Consider the following 20439-nt stretch of genomic DNA (forward strand, 5'->3'; position numbering starts at 1 on the left):
TGAGTAATATATTTGCACCTTAGATGAATTACCTATGTTTATACTATTATTGCACTTGTCACTTTAATGCAACTTGAGTTGTTGCTGTTGACACTGACATGCACCTTTTATACCATATGCACTGGTCACTTTTGGTTCACTTATCCCCGTTCTACATACATGTCTGCCGTCTTGCTCAGTACGCATGCGTCGTTTGTGTTTCCTGGCTGCTGGCGGGCCCCGGCGTCTTTTCGTTGCCATGGTGACTGATCACATGGTTGTGTTTCATCGCCCTGGCGGACGTGACGTTGGAGCTCACAGCGCCGGTTTCCTCCTGACGGCGCATGCGTCGTTTTGCGAGCAACCCGCTTTCATTGGCCACATCCTTCTATTTATACCCCGGATATTACACATGGACGCCACTCCCCCTGACGAAGGACTTCTGATCCGAAACGCGCGTCGGGGCGCGTCTGTCCACACTCACCACACCTTTCAGGTAAACCATTCCTCTACGATCCACATGCTGTGACTGTTATGTTATTTTTCAGCTGTGGGTCATGCTGCTATTGAGTCTCACATAGTGCAGTGGGCACTTTTTTGCATACAACCCACGGGCTGCGATTGTTACCTTTTAGCTGTGGGTCATGCTGCTACTGTGTCTCACATAGTGCAGTGGGTACTTTTTCTCATACTCCTTAATGTCTACTGATTATCTTATTTTTGGCACGCACATTGTGCATTTGGTACCGCTTGTAGACATTTCTATATTTATTTTTATATGTATTCTATCGTTAGTACATATGCACGTATGTGAATTAGCAGATACTATCCTGCCCTTTATTTGCTGTTGATTGGTTGCCTGTTCATTTATTTTCATATTACATGGACATTTGTATATACATGTATATGCCCTTTGTACTCTGTATACATGTTTGTTTTCATAGTCTCTATGGGCTATATTAGTGACAGATGTTTTCTTACATTTTTGTCCATTTATATTTGTGATATATCTATTAGGTGTGTTCTGTGTGGACTGATACACATTGTGCTTTGCTACCGCATTACCAGGTTTTTCTTTCTTCTTTTGTCCCCATGTACCATAAATAAAATTTACATTTTGATGCTTCCATAGATTATTGTGTGTTTATCTTTTTGCTTTTTGACTTTTTTTGTTCGGTTTGTCCGTTTCTTTTTTGCGGCTGAGAATAGGCAGCGGCCCTACTAGGATCCTAGCGCAGGCGCATAATCAAGAGGAGGTAGTTGCCAGGGACGCGTACAGCCAAAAATATAAGTACTTTCTCATATGTTGTTTTTTACCTTTGGCCACCTATTATTTTGCGGGTTTTATTAAAATAGACTGTTACTCTGCGCTATTGCTCGTTTGCACTTATGTGTTGGCCATGGTGAGCCTCCCACTTGTATATCTGTTGTCAGGTTTTCATGTATTGTGTTATGCCTTACTCTTTGTTCACTTGTTGTGTCCCCCTTTCTTTGCTGCGGTTTTGTGCGGCTGCGATGGCTGGTATGTTCTTTGCTCTATTTTATGGTTATTATTTCCGTTCTTACATGCGCTGGCGCTCGGCTTTATCTAGGGCTGTGTTCCTACTTTGGCCACTATTATCTATACCTGCATTGTTGTAGCTGTGGCTGCCCGGTGCCCACGCTTGCGCTGGTGCGTCTGTGGTTGTTCATCATTTGTGCGCACGCGCGGTGGTGATATATTTTCGGCTGTACGCGTCCCTGGCAACTACCTCCTCTTGATTATGCGCCTGCGCTAGGATCCTAGTATGGCCGCTGCCTATTCTCGGCCGCGCCTTCTTTATCTGTTATGGCAACAGTTGCTCTTTGTCCACGGCTGCGCAGTTACCTTCAACCTGGCCGGCATCGTCATTTCTGGTTTCCGGTCCCTTTACACTGGCGCTTCTACACTATCCGGGACGTTATTCCATCAGGATTTTCTCTCTACACAGGTGCCGCTATTCCTTCCTTTATTTCTTCTTTCTTTCTATTGGTCATGACCTTCTTATAATCCCCCTCTGGCCAGTACCCAACCACCCCTGGACGAAGCATTTCCTTGCGAAACGCGCGTCGGGTGTGGTGGGTCTTCGGGTGCCTCCTCGTGGTAACTATACCTTCTATCTATGCAGCGTTCACATATGTGGTTTGCTAACGGTCTAGCCTAGGATAGTTTTATGTCTATGCAGTAGGACATAGCTTACTAGTTTCTCACTTTATATTTATTATTGTGTATATTATCTATTCACTTTTGTTCTACTGCTCTGTATGTATCCACTTGCATTTTATTTATTTATTGTAATCATAACTTAGACATTGCTATCTGTTATCCTTATACTATTGCCGCATATGCTGATATACTGAGGTTGCCCCTGTATGAGTCCCACCTTTGCTGCTGCTCTGGTGGCTACTGCCCTGTTTTTATTTTATTTATGTATATTCAATAAAGTTTATATTTTTTGCTATATATTTTTTTGGGTCCTTTTTGTGAAGGTTTGTTTTTTGGTATTTTAATTACAGTACCAGCAAAGCCTATGAGATTTCAGAAATCTCATGCACACACATTTTTGTTTTGTCATCAGTATTTTGTGCTTTGCATGTTTCTGTGGACATAGAGCATGTCACTTGTTTCAGTAGTTTTTCAGCATTTTTCACCCATTGAAAGCAACAGATGCTAAAAAAAGATGACAAAATGAAAAAGAGCAAGTACAGCAGTATATGAAACCCATTAATTTTTGTGATGTTTACAGGGTTACCATCTTGTCTTTGTCACCTGAGATGGCAGTTTGGATTAGTACAGTTTTATTAAATCAGTGATGCATAGAATGTAAACATTGGCCAACAAAGGTGTGTAATTGAACAATGCCTATGGCTGACCAAGGTGTGAGATTGTATACAAAAAAGCTGCACTCTATCATGCCAAATCATGTCAATGTGAAATATGAATACGGCTTCTGAAAACTAGAAAAGATTGAGACGTTTTGCACACAATTTGGCCAAGTTTTGTCTGCCCATCAACCAGCGTCAAGGTGCTCTCAGAAAAGACTGATGGGTCCCTATCCATTTGTATACCTCACTTAAGCTAATCTCTGAATTCCTGGGTGAATGTGCACACCTCTCTCAGCAGTGCCTGCATTTATGGGTTAGTAGGAACTTGCTGTAATTAAAATCACATGTTGAAGGGCGTTTTTTGTGAGACCACATTGACGTTGGTTGATGGGTAGACATAACTGGGCCAAATTGTGTGAAAGCTGTCTAATTTTTTTCTAGTATTCAGAAGCCGTATAGCTATTCATATTTCATATCTTTCACATTAACATTCTTTTGTATATTATACATGGAGGTAGCTGCTCTAAATTAGCACCTATTCACACTAGCTTGGATGTGCCATTCAGTTTTTTCCATTTTAAGGTGTGAGATTGAACAATGCCTGTGGCTGATCAAGGTGTGAGATTGAACAATGCCTGTGGCCGACCAATGTGTGAGATTGACCAATGCCTATGGCGGCCGGAGGTGTGAGATTGAACAATGCATATGGCTGCCAGAGGTGTGAGATTGAACAATGCCTGTGGTTGACCAAGGTGTGAGATTGAACAATGCCTGTGGCTGACCGATGTGTGAGATTGACCAATGCCTATGGCGGCCGGAGGTGTGAGATGGAACAATGCCTGTGGCTGCCAGAGGTGTGAGATTGAACAATGCATGTGGCAGACCAAGGTGTGAGATTGAACAATGTGTTAGCAACTCAATGGCAAACCAAAGTGTGAAAGTTAAACAGTGTCCTACAAACTCAATGCACTGCCAGGGTCTTGGCTAAATTTTTCAAGACCAATTCACCTCACTGAGCTATTACATTTGTAGGGGTATGTTTTCATGAACATATCTCTTGTATTGGTGACCAATGTTAATGCTTCTGTGCTGGAAGCAAAGAACTTTGAGATCCTGATAAACACACCAAAACCATCAAAAACCGCACCAAAACATGAGTTTTTGACCCTTCTACTTTTCTGCCAAGAGTGCAGGTTTTGCTGCAGAAAAAAACGCATCAAAAACACCTAGTGTAACAGTCCCGAAATACTGGGTCTCTCCTGATTGTCATGTACAGTCTCTGCAGATTAGGTGCCACCACAGATTTAACAGAACCAGGTTTGTAGAAAATTTGTAGCAAAGAGAATGCCGGCACTGACTCCGTGGCTGGAGCAGCCGTATGCCACCGACTCAGTCTGTTAGCAAACCAGGATCAACCATCGGATACAGGTGCACAGCAAGAAAAGCGTTTATGACAGCGGCGTCCAAGGTATAAAAAAGGTAGCGCTCACCCCGGCGAGTTCAGCGGGGGAGGTGGGGACTTCAGGAGACAACGGCCGTTTCGCTCTCGATGCGCTCCAGTGGTTTCGTGCATGAGGGGAAGTGACAGGAAACATTTACATCCAAGGGAACATCCAATAAATGATATCGTTACTTCCACCTGATTACACAGATTACACTGTGAACATACAAATGACTGACTTCTGAGAACGCCGTATGCCGCAGTCGTTATCTGAAAAACACCAAAAAAGGACACATTCAAGAAAAAACACCAAAAACAGGCAAAGATGCTTACCTGTCTAAACAGGCCTCAATACAAATGCACAAGCAGGGTGCAGCGGACCCAAACAAAATAGCAAATGCACAGGTGCGATACCTAATGAAACAGCCAGCCTTCAATAAGGGTTTGGCCGTGTGGTACACCAATGCACTAAGATAAAATACTCTGTATGTGGCGTGTTCACACAAGGAATACAAAGCGTCTGGCTGCAGCCTATTAATGACGCCATATGGCGGGCTGCCCAGTGCTAAAATGCATCCTGTGTGAACAGAGGCCACAGTGTACAGAACAATTCGGGCCCAGCTGCACCCTGCAAAAAATATACGTGCAAAAAAATATACGTGCAAAAAAACATATAAATATATGTAAGGTCTTAGTTGATATTAGGGCCATAATATGGAAGCTGGCAACCCACGCTTCCATATTATGGCCCTAATATCAACTAAGACCTTACATATATTTATATGTTTTTTTGCACGTATATTTTTTGCAGGGTGCAGCTGGGCCCGAATTGTTCTGTACACTGTGGCCTCTGTTCACACAGGATGCATTTTAGCACTGGGCAGCCCGCCATATGGCGTCATTAATAGGCTGCAGCCAGACGCTTTGTATTCCTTGTGTGAACACGCCACATACAGAGTATTTTATCTTAGTGCATTGGTGTACCACACGGCCAAACCCTTATTGAAGGCTGGCTGTTTCATTAGGTATCGCACCTGTGCATTTGCTATTTTGTTTGGGTCCGCTGCACCCTGCTTGTGCATTTGTATTGAGGCCTATTTAGACAGGTAAGCATCTTTGCCTGTTTTTGGTGTTTTTTCTTGAATGTGTCCTTTTTTGGTGTTTTTCATGTTAGAGTAGGACTGGCAATACGTAAGGACCCTTGGCGTGGGTTGCCAGCTTCCATATTATGGCCCTAATATCAACTAAGACCTTACATATATTTATATGTTTTTTTGCACGTATATTTTTTGCAGGGTGCAGCTGGGCCCGAATTGTTCTGTACACTGTGGCCTCTGTTCACACAGGATGCATTTTAGCACTGGGCAGCCCGCCATATGGCGTCATTAATAGGCTGCAGCCAGACGCTTTGTATTCCTTGTGTGAACACGCCACATACAGAGTATTTTATCTTAGTGCATTGGTGTACCACACGGCCAAACCCTTATTGAAGGCTGGCTGTTTCATTAGGTATCGCACCTGTGCATTTGCTATTTTGTTTGGGTCCGCTGCACCCTGCTTGTGCATTTGTATTGAGGCCTGTTTAGACAGGCAAGCATCTTTGCCTGTTTTTGGTGTTTTTTCTTGAATGTGTCCTTTTTTGGTGTTTTTCATGTTAGAGTAGGACTGGCAATACGTAAGGACCCTTGGCGTGGGTTGCCAGCTTCCATATTATGGCCCTAATATCAACTAAGACCTTACATATATTTATATGTTTTTTTGCACGTATATTTTTTGCAGGGTGCAGCTGGGCCCGAATTGTTCTGTACACTGTGGCCTCTGTTCACACATTATGCATTTTAGCACTGGGCAGCCCGCCATATGGCGTCATTAATAGGCTGCAGCCAGACGCTTTGTATTCCTTGTGTGAACACGCCACATACAGAGTATTTTATCTTAGTGCATTGGTGTACCACACGGCCAAACCCTTATTGAAGGCTGGCTGTTTCATTAGGTATCGCACCTGTGCATTTGCTATTTTGTTTGGGTCCGCTGCACCCTGCTTGTGCATTTGTATTGAGGCCTGTTTAGACAGGTAAGCATCGCAGTCGTTATCTGCAACCTCATCTACAAAACAGTCATGAGATAAGTAAAAAGTGCACACAAGAACAATAATAAAAAGTACAACTGTTATTAACAAGAAGAAACAACCAAGGTTACTAAAAAGTGGGAAAGCACAGCATGGCGCCATACATCCACACACACTGGATAGAGGCCTCACAAGGATATATGGTGACGATCTTCCCAAGGTTATAACAGGGAGAATCATAAGACTCTAAATGGGAAGGAAAGAAATCCAAAAGCAGGTATTTAGCACAGTGGTAACGTTGCCTCTGGTGGGTGGTGGCGCCTGCCCCAACGCACGTTTCGCCTGCTGCCTTCTTCTCGATTCTGCACTAACACATCTAAGAATCGGCTGGACACCTTTACACCAAAAAGAAACCACAAATGTGGCCACTGTTCATTTTACCAATGTCATCTCACAGATAAAATATGAAATATTGGTCCAATCCCTCCTTATGTACAATATTTCATTTCTTGTAAAACTCTTCACATAGCTTATTTAATCTTTTTATATCGACAAGACGATGCGTCCGGTGTTTGTCCTCTTTCGGGAGCAATTCAGATCAATTGTTACAGGTAAGATCTCCTGAAGACTGATCCATCACATACAGGAATCCCACACGGTAATCCTGAGCTATTAACCTCTTCAGGTCTGGAAAGAGTCCTGCTGCAAGGTGGGATCTCATTAGACTGCTCCTACACAGGGAATCCAGGGGGATCCTACACACGAGTGCACAGAATCCAGCTGCCGGCACAAGGTGGGATTTCCATAGACTGCTCCTACAGAGGGAATCCGGGTGGATCCTACCCACGAAAGCACAGAGTCCAGCTGCCAGCACAAGGTGGGATCTCCATAGACTGCTCCTACAGAGGGAATTCGGGTGGATCCTATGCACGAGAGAACAGAGTCCAACAGCCGGCATGAGGTGGGATCTCCATAGACTGCTCCTACAGAGGGAATCCAGGTGGATCCTACGCACGAGAGAACAGAGTCCAACTGCCGGCATGAGGTGGGATCTCCATAGACTGCTCCTACAGAGGGAATCTGGGTGGATCCTACACACGAAAGCACAGAGTCCAGCTGCCAGCACGAGGTGGGATCTCCATAGACTGCTCCTACAGAGGGAATTTGGGTGGATCCTACGCACGAGAGAACAGAGTCCAGCTGCCAGCACGAGGTGGGATCTCCATAGACTGCTCCTACAGAGGGAATCCAGGGGGATCCTACGCACGAGAGAACAGAGTCCAACTGCCGGCATGAGGTGGGATCTCCATAGACTGCTCCTACAGAGGGAATCCAGGGGGATCCTACACATGAGAGCACAGAGTCCAGCTGCCGGCACAAGGTGGGATCTCCATAGACTGCTCCTGCAGAGGGAATCCGGGTGGATCCCACACACGAGAACGCAGAGTCCAGCTACCTGCACAAGGTGGGATTTCCATAGACTGCTCCTACAGAGAGAATCCAGGGGGATCCTACACACGAAAGCGCAGAGTCCAGCTGCCGGCACAAGGTGGGATTTCCATAGATTGCTCCTACAGAAGAAATCCAGGGGGATCCTGCACACAAGTGCACAGAGGCCAGCTGCCGGCACAAGGTGGGATCTCCATAGACTGTTCCTGCAGAGGGAATCCGGGAGGATCCTACACACGAGAGCACAGAGTCCAGCTGCTGGCACAAGGTGGGATTTCCATGGACTGCTCCTACAGAGGGAATCCAGGGGGATCCTACACACGAGAGTGCAGAGTCCAGCTGCCGGCACAAGGTGTGATTTCCATAGACTGCTCCTACAGAGGGAATCCGGGTGGATCCTACACACGAGAGCGCAGAGTCCAGCTGGTCTACACGACAAGTGTGACATGATTATTTTGTAGATGAGGTTGCATATAATGACTGCGGCATACGGCGTTCTCAGATGTCAATCATTTGTGTGTTATCAGGTAGAAGTAACAATATCATTTATTGGATGCTCCCTTGGATGTAAATGTTTTCCCCTCATGCACAAAATCCACTAAAGCGCATCGAGTGCGAAACGGCCGTCATTTCCGGAAGTCCCCACCTTCCCCGCTGAACCCACCACTACATGACTGAATAAAGTAATCTTTTTATCGGGGGGTGAGCGCTACCATTTTTCGGTTTGTGTAACGTCCATCCAAAAGTGTGCAGGCCTAGCCGGGTCGCTGTTATTTTCAGGATGGGTTTTGACTGTGAAGCGGACGTAAAAGATCTGTACCAAGATATAATGTTACCCCCGATCCATACCCTGTTTGGTTCCTGGGAGTTTGATGGTAGGATCTCCAGCAACCCCAAGAATAGGGCATGACTGAGCGGAGCAGAGGTCGAACACTTCAGGTCCATTTATTCCCTACGGGACCACCTGATATAGCTGAAGTCCTCGCAGTCGGACCCCAACAATTGAACTGCTATAATTTCATATCTTGGTACAAGCTCTGTAAACGTCGCCATTCTACCAGCCATGTTGGTTTTTACGCCCCCACTATGTGCCACCCCCATTAAAATCCCAGGATTTTGTCATGTAAAAAGATTTTACCAAGAAGAAACAATTCAAAGGTTTTCGGGTTTCGCTAACTACCACTGAAAGTTCATCAAAAACTTTTCGGTATTGGCCAGTGTCACATTTTATTGCGCTATCCACATTACCCACTACCAAGAACACATTTTCTTCAAAGAAATTGTGAAATTACATGAAATCCCTGTTTATATTGTTTCTGTCTGGGGGTGCAATTTATTTCTAAATTTTGTAAAGCGTTTTGCGCCCGTTTGGGGATCCATCGGTTGTATTACTTACCTCTAGCTGTCATGAGTCTACTGGTAAGTCCCAGTGCTTCGAGGAATGTGGGTTTCATCCTCAGTTCAGCTCATTTAATAGGAATCGTTCTTCTGGAATACCTGAAGGAGAACGGTTTTCATCATCTATTACGTCTGTGTTGCTGGGGATTATTTCTAATTTGAAGAAGATGGGGTCCAAATATTAGAGTGTGGCTGATTGGAGACGTTCGGTGGGCCCGAATCTGTGTGTTGGTGATTTGGTTTGGTTGTCCTTGAGGACAATGGGTTAAAGGTCCCTTTTTGGAAACTGGGTCCCAGGTTCATCGGTTATTATAAGAGTGTGGCCTTCGACAATCATGCAGCATTCCGCCTTGCTTTGCTGCCTACTTTTAGAATTCATAATTTGTTTCACCAGTCTTCTCAATGAAAACTGTTGAAGGAAATAGCGCAAATAGTGTCTTATCTGAGAAGGTTAAAATGTTAATCCATAGGATTGCACTGATCAGATTTAGCTGAGTTGAGGCATTGAAAGGATTCCCTGCAGCATATCCACGAGTCCAGGAAGGACTAGCCGTTAGATACAGATTGGGATAATTATGGTAAATTTCTGCACTGCTAAATCACTAGAATTCCAGAATTATTAGTACATGTGGCTTTATTATTCTACGCGTTTCAGAGCTCTAGACTCCTTCATCAGGAGACCCCACAGGAACACCTGAAGACCGCAGCATCTGATTTCTCCTACTCCTGCACTGATTAGAAGCACTTCCCCTTCATATACAGGGTGCAGGTTTCTGTAGCAGTGCAGGGGTTAAACTGTTTAGCTCAGAGTCTCTGAAGCTTTCCTGCTTTGATGATCTCAGCTCTTCAGTGTTGGTCACTCCTCTCTCCTATATATGCTCTCCTCTGGTAATCTGGATTGCCAGTGTTAGTCCTAAACTGCCTGGTGTGGAATGGCAGAGTCGGTTGTTGGTAGAGGCATTTGGAGAGTTGATCTGTGACTGTTGTTTGGTGTTACTGCTGTGTGAGATTCTTTATCCTTTCCTATTTGGTGTACCTTCCTTTTCTCCCTGATGTGTCTCTTTGTTGTCTGTGAGTGCATATTTGTATGTTTGGTATTTCATTTATCTCTGTACATCCTCCTCTGTTTGCCTGGTTTCTGTATATACATACACTATTACTCCCCACTTCCCTGGGCAGGAAAGGGGGACAGATATGGGGCTGATCCAGGAGTTCAGCAAGGTACATGGCCCCGGTGTCTTCACCATCAGATGTAATCCGGGCATCAGGGATAGCTAGGGTGCCCAAGCTTTAGAAATAGGAAAGGAGCCACTAGCCCTAGAATATCTGACAACAGCGTTGTGACAGATAATTAACATAATTTTCATTATAAACAAAAGCATAAAAAAGGCAAAAAAATATAAATAAATAAATGTGCACTGAACATGAAGCCACCTGTAAAGATTATTCTAATAATAATAATAATACTGTACAAAGCATCTGTCCTGAAGTTCAAACCTAACAGAGCTCAGGCTTCCATGCACAGGATCCTATAGCTTCCTGCATCCGCAGGCCTGTAGGCCAGTCACCCCCTCTCACAATCGCATGTTACAATAAAATATACATCTTTTATTCAGAAGTCTACACACCCTCTTATAATTGGGGCTGAGTTTGTGCTCAGAATCAGCCTACATAATAGTCATCGCTCGGTCTCAGTCATTTACGTTTTTCTGATTAGCCCCAGAGAAAGTGTGGCTGCTCCAGGAGGATTCTCCTGACATTTTCTGGTCTGTAAACAGCTGACAACACAGCAAACGATCTCCGTGTGGAAAGTTGTCAGTCAGGAGGAGGTAAAAAAACATTTCAGAGCATTAGATCTACCATGAACACTTGGATAATGTGAAGATGTCATTAGGAAGGCGCTAAATCTAGCACCACAATGACATTACCAAGAACTGGATGTTCCTCAAAAATTGACGAAGAGTCAAGAAGAACATTGCTGTGGAATGCTGCCAAGAGTCTAAGGGCAATATTAAGGGAAATGCAGTCATTTCTGGCCAGTCCTATTTGTGTCCTGCATGTGACCACAATATCCCATATTCTTCATTCTTCGGGGTGAAGACGGAGTCTTTTCTTACAAAACCTCCAGACCCAGCGATGTGTTACCAAAACCTCCATCACATTGGCAAGAAGCAGTAAATGTGTTCTGTCTGATGAGACCAAGGGGGTACTCTGTGGCCACAATCCCAGGAGGCACAAAGCCGACACTGGTCATCACCAGAAGACCATCATCCCCACAGTGAGGCATGGTGGGGGCTGCATTGTGATTTGGGGCTAGTTTTCATCAGCTGGATCTGGGGCTTTAGCCAAGGGGAGGGGATTATGATCACTTCCAAGTATCAGACAATTTTACAATCAGAACCTTCCAGCCTCTGCTATAAAGCTGAAGTTGAGGAGGAATTTCATTTTTCTGCAGTCGGTGCCCCTAGGTGACCTCCAAGTCAGCAAAAGATCAGCTTCTCCAAAAGACAGAAGTTCTGAAACATCCGAGTTCAGAGCTGAACCCGAGGGACAATCTGTGGTGACCTGAAGAGGGATCTGTACACATTAGATAACATCCCATCTGACAGATGTGGAGCTGCTGAAAGGAGAAGGGAGCAATTCTAGATGTGCCACTCTGAAAAAAGGGGAAAAGTTCTGAAATGTTTATTTGTTGGATTTTTTATATGCCAAAACCCTGGTATTTTTCAGGGGTGCGTAGACGTTGCTCTCCACTGCTTGTGGCTGTTGTTACATAAGGCTCTGAAGCCTGGATGTGACCTCCTGCGATCCCCTCAGAGATCAGAGCCATAGTCCTGCAGTGGTATGGCGGCACATGTTCTTCTCTGTGTAGGGCAGTATTACGGTACTTTTATTCTTGTACGTCTCTTTTATCTTGCAGGTAACACGTCTGGGAACCGCAGGACTGCGAACATCAGAAGCATCGGCTATTCTGATCTGTTCTGTCTTTCCAAGGAAGACCTAACGGATGTTCTCACCGAGTACCCTGATGCCAAGGCCATGCTGGAGGAGAAGGGCAGAGAGATTCTGCTCAAGATGAATAAACTGGATGAAAACCTGGCCGCGGAGCTGGTGGCCAAACACCAAGAGCTGGAGCACAAGCTGAAGAGGCTGGAGGCCAACCTGGAGTCTCTGCAGACGAAGCTGGCCCGACTCCTGGCCGAGCTCGAGTCCAGCGCTGTCAAAATGTGTCAGAGGATCAAACGGCTGGAGTGGGAGATAAGTCTGTGGGAGGCAGAGGAGACTGTGGAGGGGCCCAAAGACGGACAGTGACGCCAGGCGTCAAGCTTCATGTCAAAGAGGAGGAAGAAAGGTGGAGACAGGTGGTAGACTATCCACAATTGTCCTATCCCGGGGCAAGGAAGATGGCAAGTGTCTCCCACAGATCCCCCACAACAGTGTGTCATCCACTGATCCCCCATAACAGTGCGTCATCCACAGATCCCCATAACAGTGCGTCATCCACAGATCCCCCATAACAGTGCATCACCCACAGATCCCCATAACAGTGCATCATCCACAGATCCCCATAACAATGCGTCACCCACAGATTCCCCATAACAGCGCATCATCCAGAGATCCCCATAACAGTGCGTCATCCACAGATCCCCCATAACAGTGCATCATCCACAGATCCCCCATAACAGCGCATCATCCAGAGATCCCCATAACAGTGCGTCATCCACAGATCCCCCATAACAGTGCGTCATCCACAGATCCCCCATAACAGTGCGTCATCCACAGATCCCCCATAACAGTGCGTCATCCACAGATCCCCCATAACTGTGCATCATCCACAGATCCCCCATAACAGTGCATCACCCACAGATCCCCCATAACAGCGCATCATCCACAGATCCCCATAACAGTGGGTCATCCACAGATCCCCATAACAGAGCATCATCCACAGATCCCCCATAACAGCGCATCGTCCACAGATCCCCCAAAACAATGCATCATCCACAGATCCCCATAACAGTGCATCATCCACAGATCTCCCATAACAGTGTGTCTCCCACAGATCCCCATAACCGTGCGTCTTCCACAGATCCCCCATAACAGTACATCATCCACAGATCCCCCAAAACAATGCATCATCCAGAGATCCCCCATAATCGTGCATCATCCTCATATCCTTCTTCAAGGGACCGATGGGAATGGAGTAGGACAGAGGGGTCTGGGTAAAGGGGTTTGGAGGACAACAAATAAATCTGAAAGAGGCGAACAGGGGAGTCCGAAAGAAGAAATTGGGAACTTGAGGGCATGGTGGTGGGGTTTTGAGTGGAGATAGAAAAATGTATAAGTCATAAAAAAGCTGAAAGTGACAGAGGAGTCTTCAGAGTAAGAGCGGGATCTGGAGATAGAATAATGGGACGGGAGGAAGACAGAAGTCTCTAAATGGAATAGAGGTTTGATGGGGACAAAACTGTCCACAGGGAACATTTGGGTCAGGAAGAGAACGGAGGGGTCTAGATAGGGTGAAAGGATTCTGAAGTCTGAAGTGGGTGAGAGGATTCGAAGAGGAACAGTGGAGTCTGGAGAAGATGAAGGTTTCTGTAGGGGCAGAGGAGTCTTAAAAGGGATACAAGTGTCTGGAGGAAATGAGTGTGCGGTAGGGGACAGAGGATTCTGCAGGAGGTAGAGTTTTATGAAAGGCATAAAACAGTCTGAAGAGGATAGAGTGATGGGGTGGGGGGTCTGGAGATGGATAAAGGAGTCCAGAAGATGATAGGAAAGGTCTACACTAGGACAGAAGAGTCTTTTACAGCACAAAGTAGTCTGTAGGAAACAGTTGGGTCTGGATGGAACAGAGCAGTGGAGCAGGAGGATCTGAATGAAACAGAAGGGTCTTGGTGACAGAAGGAACAGGGGAAAAATCTGTATGGGACAGAGGAGTCTGGTTGGGGACTAAGCCTGAACGGCGGTAGTCTAGAGGGCACTGAGTGCTCTGGATGGGATCTCATGTAAGATAATGGGGGCTGGAGAACAGGAGATGGTGGAAAACAGCGGGTTCTTGTAGGGACAGATGGGTCTTAAGTTAGACTTCGGGATGTGGAGGACATCAGAGTCTGAAGGGGACATAGTGTAAGAATCTGATGGGGCACAGAATGGTCCGAAGAAAGGAGTCTGAGGACTATGGGGTAGAAAAAAGGATTCTGGTGTGGGGAAAAAGAGTCTGGAGGACGCAAAGGAGGAGGACTCATTCTGGTAGAGGTGACAGAGGGATTTTGAGGAGTCAGATGAGTCTGTAGCAGAACAGAGGACTTTGGGGGAGACATAGGTATTTGTAAGGGACATAAGAGATTGCAGGGAGTTGAGGAACCTGGAAGAAATAGAGAAACCTGGGGGAATGGAGGAACCTGGAAGAAATAGAGAAACCTGGGGGAATGGAGGAACCTGGAAGAAATAGAGAAACCTGGGGGAATGGAGGAACCTGGAAGAAATAGAGAAACCTGGGGGAATGGAGAAACCTGGGGGAATGGAGGAACCTGGAAGAAATAGAGAAACCTGTGGGGAACGGAGGAACCTGGAAGAAATAGAGAAACCTGGGGGAACCTGGAAGAAATAGAGAAACCTGGGGGAATGGAGGAACCTGGAAGAAATAGAGAAACCTGGGGGAATGGAGGAACCTGGAAGAAACAGAGAAACCTGAGGGAATGGAGGAACTTCGAAGAAATAGAGAAACTTGGGGGAACGGAGGAACCTGGAAGAAACAGAGAAACCTGGGGAACGGAAGAACCTGAAAGAAACAGAGAAACCTGAGGGAACAGAGGAACTTGGAAGAAAAAAGAGAAACCTGAGGGAACGGAGAAACTTGGAAGAAATAGAGAAACCTGAGGGAACCTGGCAGTAGTTTGTTCCCGCTTCCTAATTCCTTTCCTGCTTGGGCAAACTGTCTGCATTTTGATGTGTGTGGGGGGCAGCGATTGCTGATCTTCTCTCACCTCCGAGGATCAGAATGAAATGTAATAATATAATAGCACTAACATTGTTCCTAAATAAAGTTCAGATCTCCTCAACCCTCCTGGCTGTTTTCTGATCTGGGTTGCTTACCTCTATGATGATAAGCTGTGTACACCTCTAGTGTGTACCTCCGAGGTACACTATATCCTCTATGTTATACACCTGAACCGCGTATTTCGGACTCTGTTCCCTACTCTCTGTTGAGTTAATTGTCGGGTTTTGCAAGTGGATCATGGACAGCATCTCCCTAGACCTATTGAGGCCCATTAGGACACACTTGTGTCTTAGGATTGAGACTCTATTCTAGAGATGAGTGAATATTTCAATGTTCGGTTCGGATAGCTGAATTTGCAATATTCGCCGATTAATTCATCGAATATTCACCAAACATAACAGATCACCATTCACGTCAATGGGAGGCAAAAGCAAACGCATGCACAACACCTTAAAAAAGCTCAAAAGCTACCAAAACACATCAAATGAGGGACAGACACCAGGAGAGTGGCCTCAATTCACCTACAGTACAGATTGTAGCATGGCACTGCAGCAATCAGCCAGGCGTGAGGTATCGGGGTCTGGGACAGGATTTACAGCTTTCCAATGAAAGTCACAGTAAGATGAGGTGGGTGAGGGATCGGTGTAGGCCTCCTATTATTATTATTATTATTATTTATTTATATAGCACCATTAATTCCATGGTGCTGTACATGAGTGTGAGGATAACGTGTAATATAAGTTTTAGTCTCTCCTGGCCAGCACCTATAGGGTGGGCGTTGACCCCCCTTTACTTCAGGGTTTAGCTTTTCTTTTCAATGGGTGTAGAAGAGCTTTTATTGCTTCTTGCTGCAAATTCCTGACTTTCAGCTCCCAAACCCCTCATGCCCTCCCAAAAGAATTTTTACGATCAGTATAGATGCATAGACAGTTGTACCAGCTGAAACTGGTCTGATCTCCCTTTTAAAACATGAGGTTCTTTGTCTTAATCTTGTAAGATTCTGGGCCAACGGTTTAGGCTAGGAAAATAATAAGTCCAGTTTGTGAATCTCCATCGACGCATCTATCAGCCACGGTAAGCGCGGGCTTCTAGTTCCAACAGGGACAGAGTATGGATTTCTCTGGAACTATGCATCCCATCAAGCCGAAATTTGGTCTCATTAGAATGCCAATGTTAATACAAGATGAATGCTGGGTGCGTTATGATTCTGACATGTTCTGTAGTGGAGATACAGGCATTAGGCAAACTTGTGTGAAATTTAGTAAGACTGAAGAGATAGGAGGGTCTGAGGAAACCAGCCCTGCTAGTGATATCACGAGGCTGTGGTTATTTAAGTGACTCCACTTTACCCAGCCTTCAGAGTTGTCTTAGTCTGAGCCTTACCAGAGGAGCCCTCACTGCCAGACCTGATGCATTGGGACATTTGGGAGCTCCGCCCACTAGCCTGGTTCTGCCTGCCATGATCTGAACACATGTAAGTGTTGATTTCTCATTTAACCCCTTTTATTTTATAATTACCCTTGTACATATTTTCAATTGTCTCATATTGTAACATCCTTGTAATATTTTTCATAAACACTGCCTAATTTTAACGGAGTAAAATACATAAAATACTAGTTTTATTCTTCCTGTTCTAAAACGTACCCTGTCTTCTGAAGGGAATTACGCTACTGTTTTGGGTTAGCTTCGGACCTGTTTAATCGAAGCTGGTGGCAGCATACCGTGTGCTGTGCCTTTGAGAGTCATTGTAGTGACTGCGGCATTGATAATTATTGTTCCTGCCTGAGTGGTAGTAGTTAAATCGCCTCACTGCAGCATGCCCAATAGCCAGTACATAGCAAGCAGCCTTTCTGGCGACTAATTACCCTAGGTGCAGTACCTAATCTGACCTGAGGGTAAGGGGAGCGCCAGAGAGCTGCAAGTTCAAGCGAAACTGTAAAGCGGGATATACATAAATCCCTGCAGTTCGTGGTATGTTGAAGAGCAGTGGGATAATTAAAATATGCCACTGCTGTAAAATAAGAGGTCAATAGCCTTGTGTGTGTTTTTTCATCACATTGTAGCAGTGGAGGACTCTGCGCAAATAAGTTTGGAGAACAAACTCAGTGTTTAGTAGTCCTGAGACAATTGTGTGTACCGGTAATTATCCCTTCCCATTCTCTTCGTTTTTCTATCCTATCTTTTATTTGGCAACCATGGCTGCAAAAGGAGAAGCCTGGTACACCCAGCAGAAGAAGGACACTCTTGCTGGGATATGCACGTACCATAGCCTGAACTCCCATGGCAAGTCCAAGGCTCAAATGGTCGCTGAACTGGTGCAATTTGAAGCAGACCAAGCCAGGCCACAGAGCCCAGAGGCCGCAGAAGCCAGCACGAGCAGAGGTGGTGCTGCTGCAGAGGTTCAACCACTGAATGCCGGCCCTAATGGCAACCAGGGGAGCTCAGACCTCCGCCTGCAGCTGACTCTCAACAATGCTCCGCAGATGACACAGAGAGACGTCTGCAGCTGGTCCTGCAATTCGAAGAGGCTGAGAGAGCCGAGCGAGAGGCCCAGGCCCAGCGAGCCGAGCGCCAAGTTCAGCGAGAACTGTTATGACCTGGTGGTTAAGAGGCCACACTGATATGACCTGGAGGCTAAAACGCAACATGGAGCAAGCTCTGAGAAGGTGGTATCTCTACTGACCTCAGTCCCTAATCCTAACAACAACACTAGAAATAGCCGTGGGATGTTCCTGACTCTCCCTAGACACCTCTTCACAGCCTAAGAAATAACTACCCCTAAAGAAGGAAATAGAAAGCTATCTTGCCTCAGAGAAAACCCCCAAAAGGAAAGATAGCCCCCCCACAAATATTGACTGTGAATGGAGAGGGAAATGACGTACACAGAAATGAAATCAGAATTCAGCAAAGGAGGCCAATACTAAACTAGATAGACAGAGAGAAAAGGATACTGTGCGGTCAGTATAAAAAACTACAAAATCCATGCAGAGTTTACAAAAAATGAACTCCACACCGACTCACGGTGTGGAGGGGCAAATCTGCTTTCCCAGAGCTTCCAGCTAGCCTGAATAAGACATAGTGACAAGCTGGACAAAAAGAGACATATTTGCAAAGCAATAGAGTCCAAACAAATGGACAAACAAAAACTAGCAAAAACTTATCTTTTGCAGACAAGGACTGGCCATATGAAAATTCCAAGGAAAGAACCAAATCCAACCAAGAACATTGACAGCAGGCATGGACTAAAGCCCAGAGCAGGTTTAAATAACAAACCCAGGCAAGGCGATTAGTGAAGGCAGCTGCTATAGCTACCTAAAGGAGCAGCAGTTCCACTCGAAACCACCAGAGGGAGCCCAAGGGCAGAACTCACAAAAAATACCATTAGCAACCACAGGAGGGAGCTCCAGAATGGAATTCACAACAGTACCCCCCCCCCAAGGAGGGGTCACCGAACCCTCACCAGAGCTCCCAGGCCGATCATGACGAGCCAAATGGAAAGCACGAACCAAATCGGCAGCATGAACATCGGAGGCAACAACCCAAGAATTATCCTCCTGGCCATAACCCTTCCACTTGACCAGATACTGAAGCTTCCGCCTCGAAAAACGAGAATCCAAAATCTTCTCCACCACATATTCCAATTCCCCCTCAACCAACACCGGAGCAGGAGGATCAACGGAGGGAACCATAGGTACCACATATCTCCGCAACAAGGATCTATGGAACACATTATGAATGGAAAAGGAAGCTGGAAGGGCCAAACGAAAAGACACTGGATTGATAATTTCAGAAATCTTATAAGGCCCAATAAAGCGAGGCTTGAACTTAGGGGAAGAAACCTTCACAGGAACATGACGAGAAGACAACCAGACCAAATCACCAACACGAAGCCGGGGACCAACACACCGACGACGGTTAGCAAAACGCTGAGCCTTTTCCTGAGACAACGTCAAATTGTCCACCACATGAGTCCAAATTTGCTGCAACCTGTCCACCACGGAATCCACACCAGGACAGTCAGAAGGCTCAAGTTGCCCTGAAGAAAAATGAGGATGAAAACCAAAGTTGCAAAAGAAAGGCGAAACCAAGGTAGCAGAACTAGCCCGATTATTAAGTGCAAACGCGGCCAACGGCAAAAAGGTCACCCAATCATCCTGATCAGCAGACACGAAGCATCTCAAATAGGTTTCCAAGGTCTGATTGGTTCGCTCCATTTGGCCATTTGTCTGAGGATGGAATGCTGAAGAAAAAGACAAATCAATGCCCATCCTAGCACAAAAGGACCGCCAAAACCTAGAAACGAACTGGGAACCTCTGTCAGACACAATATTCTCCGGAATACCATGCAAACGAACCACATGCTGAAAAAATAATGTAACCAAATCAGAAGAGGAAGGCAACTTAGGCAACGGCACCAAATGGACCATCTTAGAAAACCGGTCACAAACCACCCAGATGACAGACATCTTCTGAGAGACAGGAAGATCAGAAATAAAATCCATGGAAATATGCGTCCGGGGCCTCTCAGGAATAGGCAAAGGCAAAAGCAACCCGCTGGCACGGGAACAGCAAGGCTTAGCCCGAGCACAGGTCCCACAGGACTGCACAAACGAACGCACATCCCGCGACAAGGAAGGCCACCAAAAGGACCTAGCCACCAAATCTCTGGTACCGAAAATCCCAGGGTGACCAGCCAACACCGAACAATGAACCTCAGAAATTACCCTACTAGTCCATCTATCAGGAACAAACAATTTCTCCACAGGACAGCGGTCAGGTTTATCAGCCTGAAACTCCTGCAGTACCCGCCGCAAATTAGGGGAGATGGCAGAAAGAATCACCCCCTCCTTGAGGATCCCAGGCGGCTCAAGAACTCCCGGAGAATCAGGCAAAAAACTCCTAGAAAGGGCATCAGCCTTCACAGTCTTAGAACCCGGAATATACGAGACCACAAAATCAAAACGTGAGAAAAACAGAGACCACCGAGCCTGTCTAGGATTCAACCGCTTAGCAGACTCGAGGTAAATCAGATTCTTGTGATCAGTCAAGACCACCACGCGATGCTTGGCTCCCTCAAGCCAATGTCGCCACTCCTCAAATGCCCACTTCATAGCCAACAGCTCCAGATTGCCGACATCATAATTACGCTCAGCAGGCGAAAACTTTCTGGAGAAGAAAGCACACGGTTTCATCAAAGAGCCATCAGAATTTCTCTGAGACAAAACGGCCCCTACCCCAATCTCAGAAGCATCAACCTCAACC

The 20439-nt window shown here is 45.9% G+C and overlaps 1 protein-coding gene across 1 annotated transcript in view; it reads left to right on the forward strand.

Annotated features, from left to right (window-relative positions):
* Positions 1-14925, forward strand: part of CNGA4 (cyclic nucleotide gated channel subunit alpha 4) — a 41005-nt gene extending 26080 nt beyond the window's left edge. The window contains exon 5 of the mRNA XM_069759604.1: positions 12100-14925. Within this exon, the coding sequence (XP_069615705.1) occupies positions 12100-12491 (392 nt within the window). The 3' untranslated portion in view covers positions 12492-14925. The remainder of the gene's footprint in view (positions 1-12099) is intronic.
* The last annotated feature ends 5514 nt before the right edge of the window (positions 14926-20439 follow it).

This window comes from Ranitomeya imitator, chromosome 3, assembly GCF_032444005.1.
Source record: "Ranitomeya imitator isolate aRanImi1 chromosome 3, aRanImi1.pri, whole genome shotgun sequence".
Lineage (NCBI taxonomy): Eukaryota > Metazoa > Chordata > Amphibia > Anura > Dendrobatidae > Ranitomeya > Ranitomeya imitator.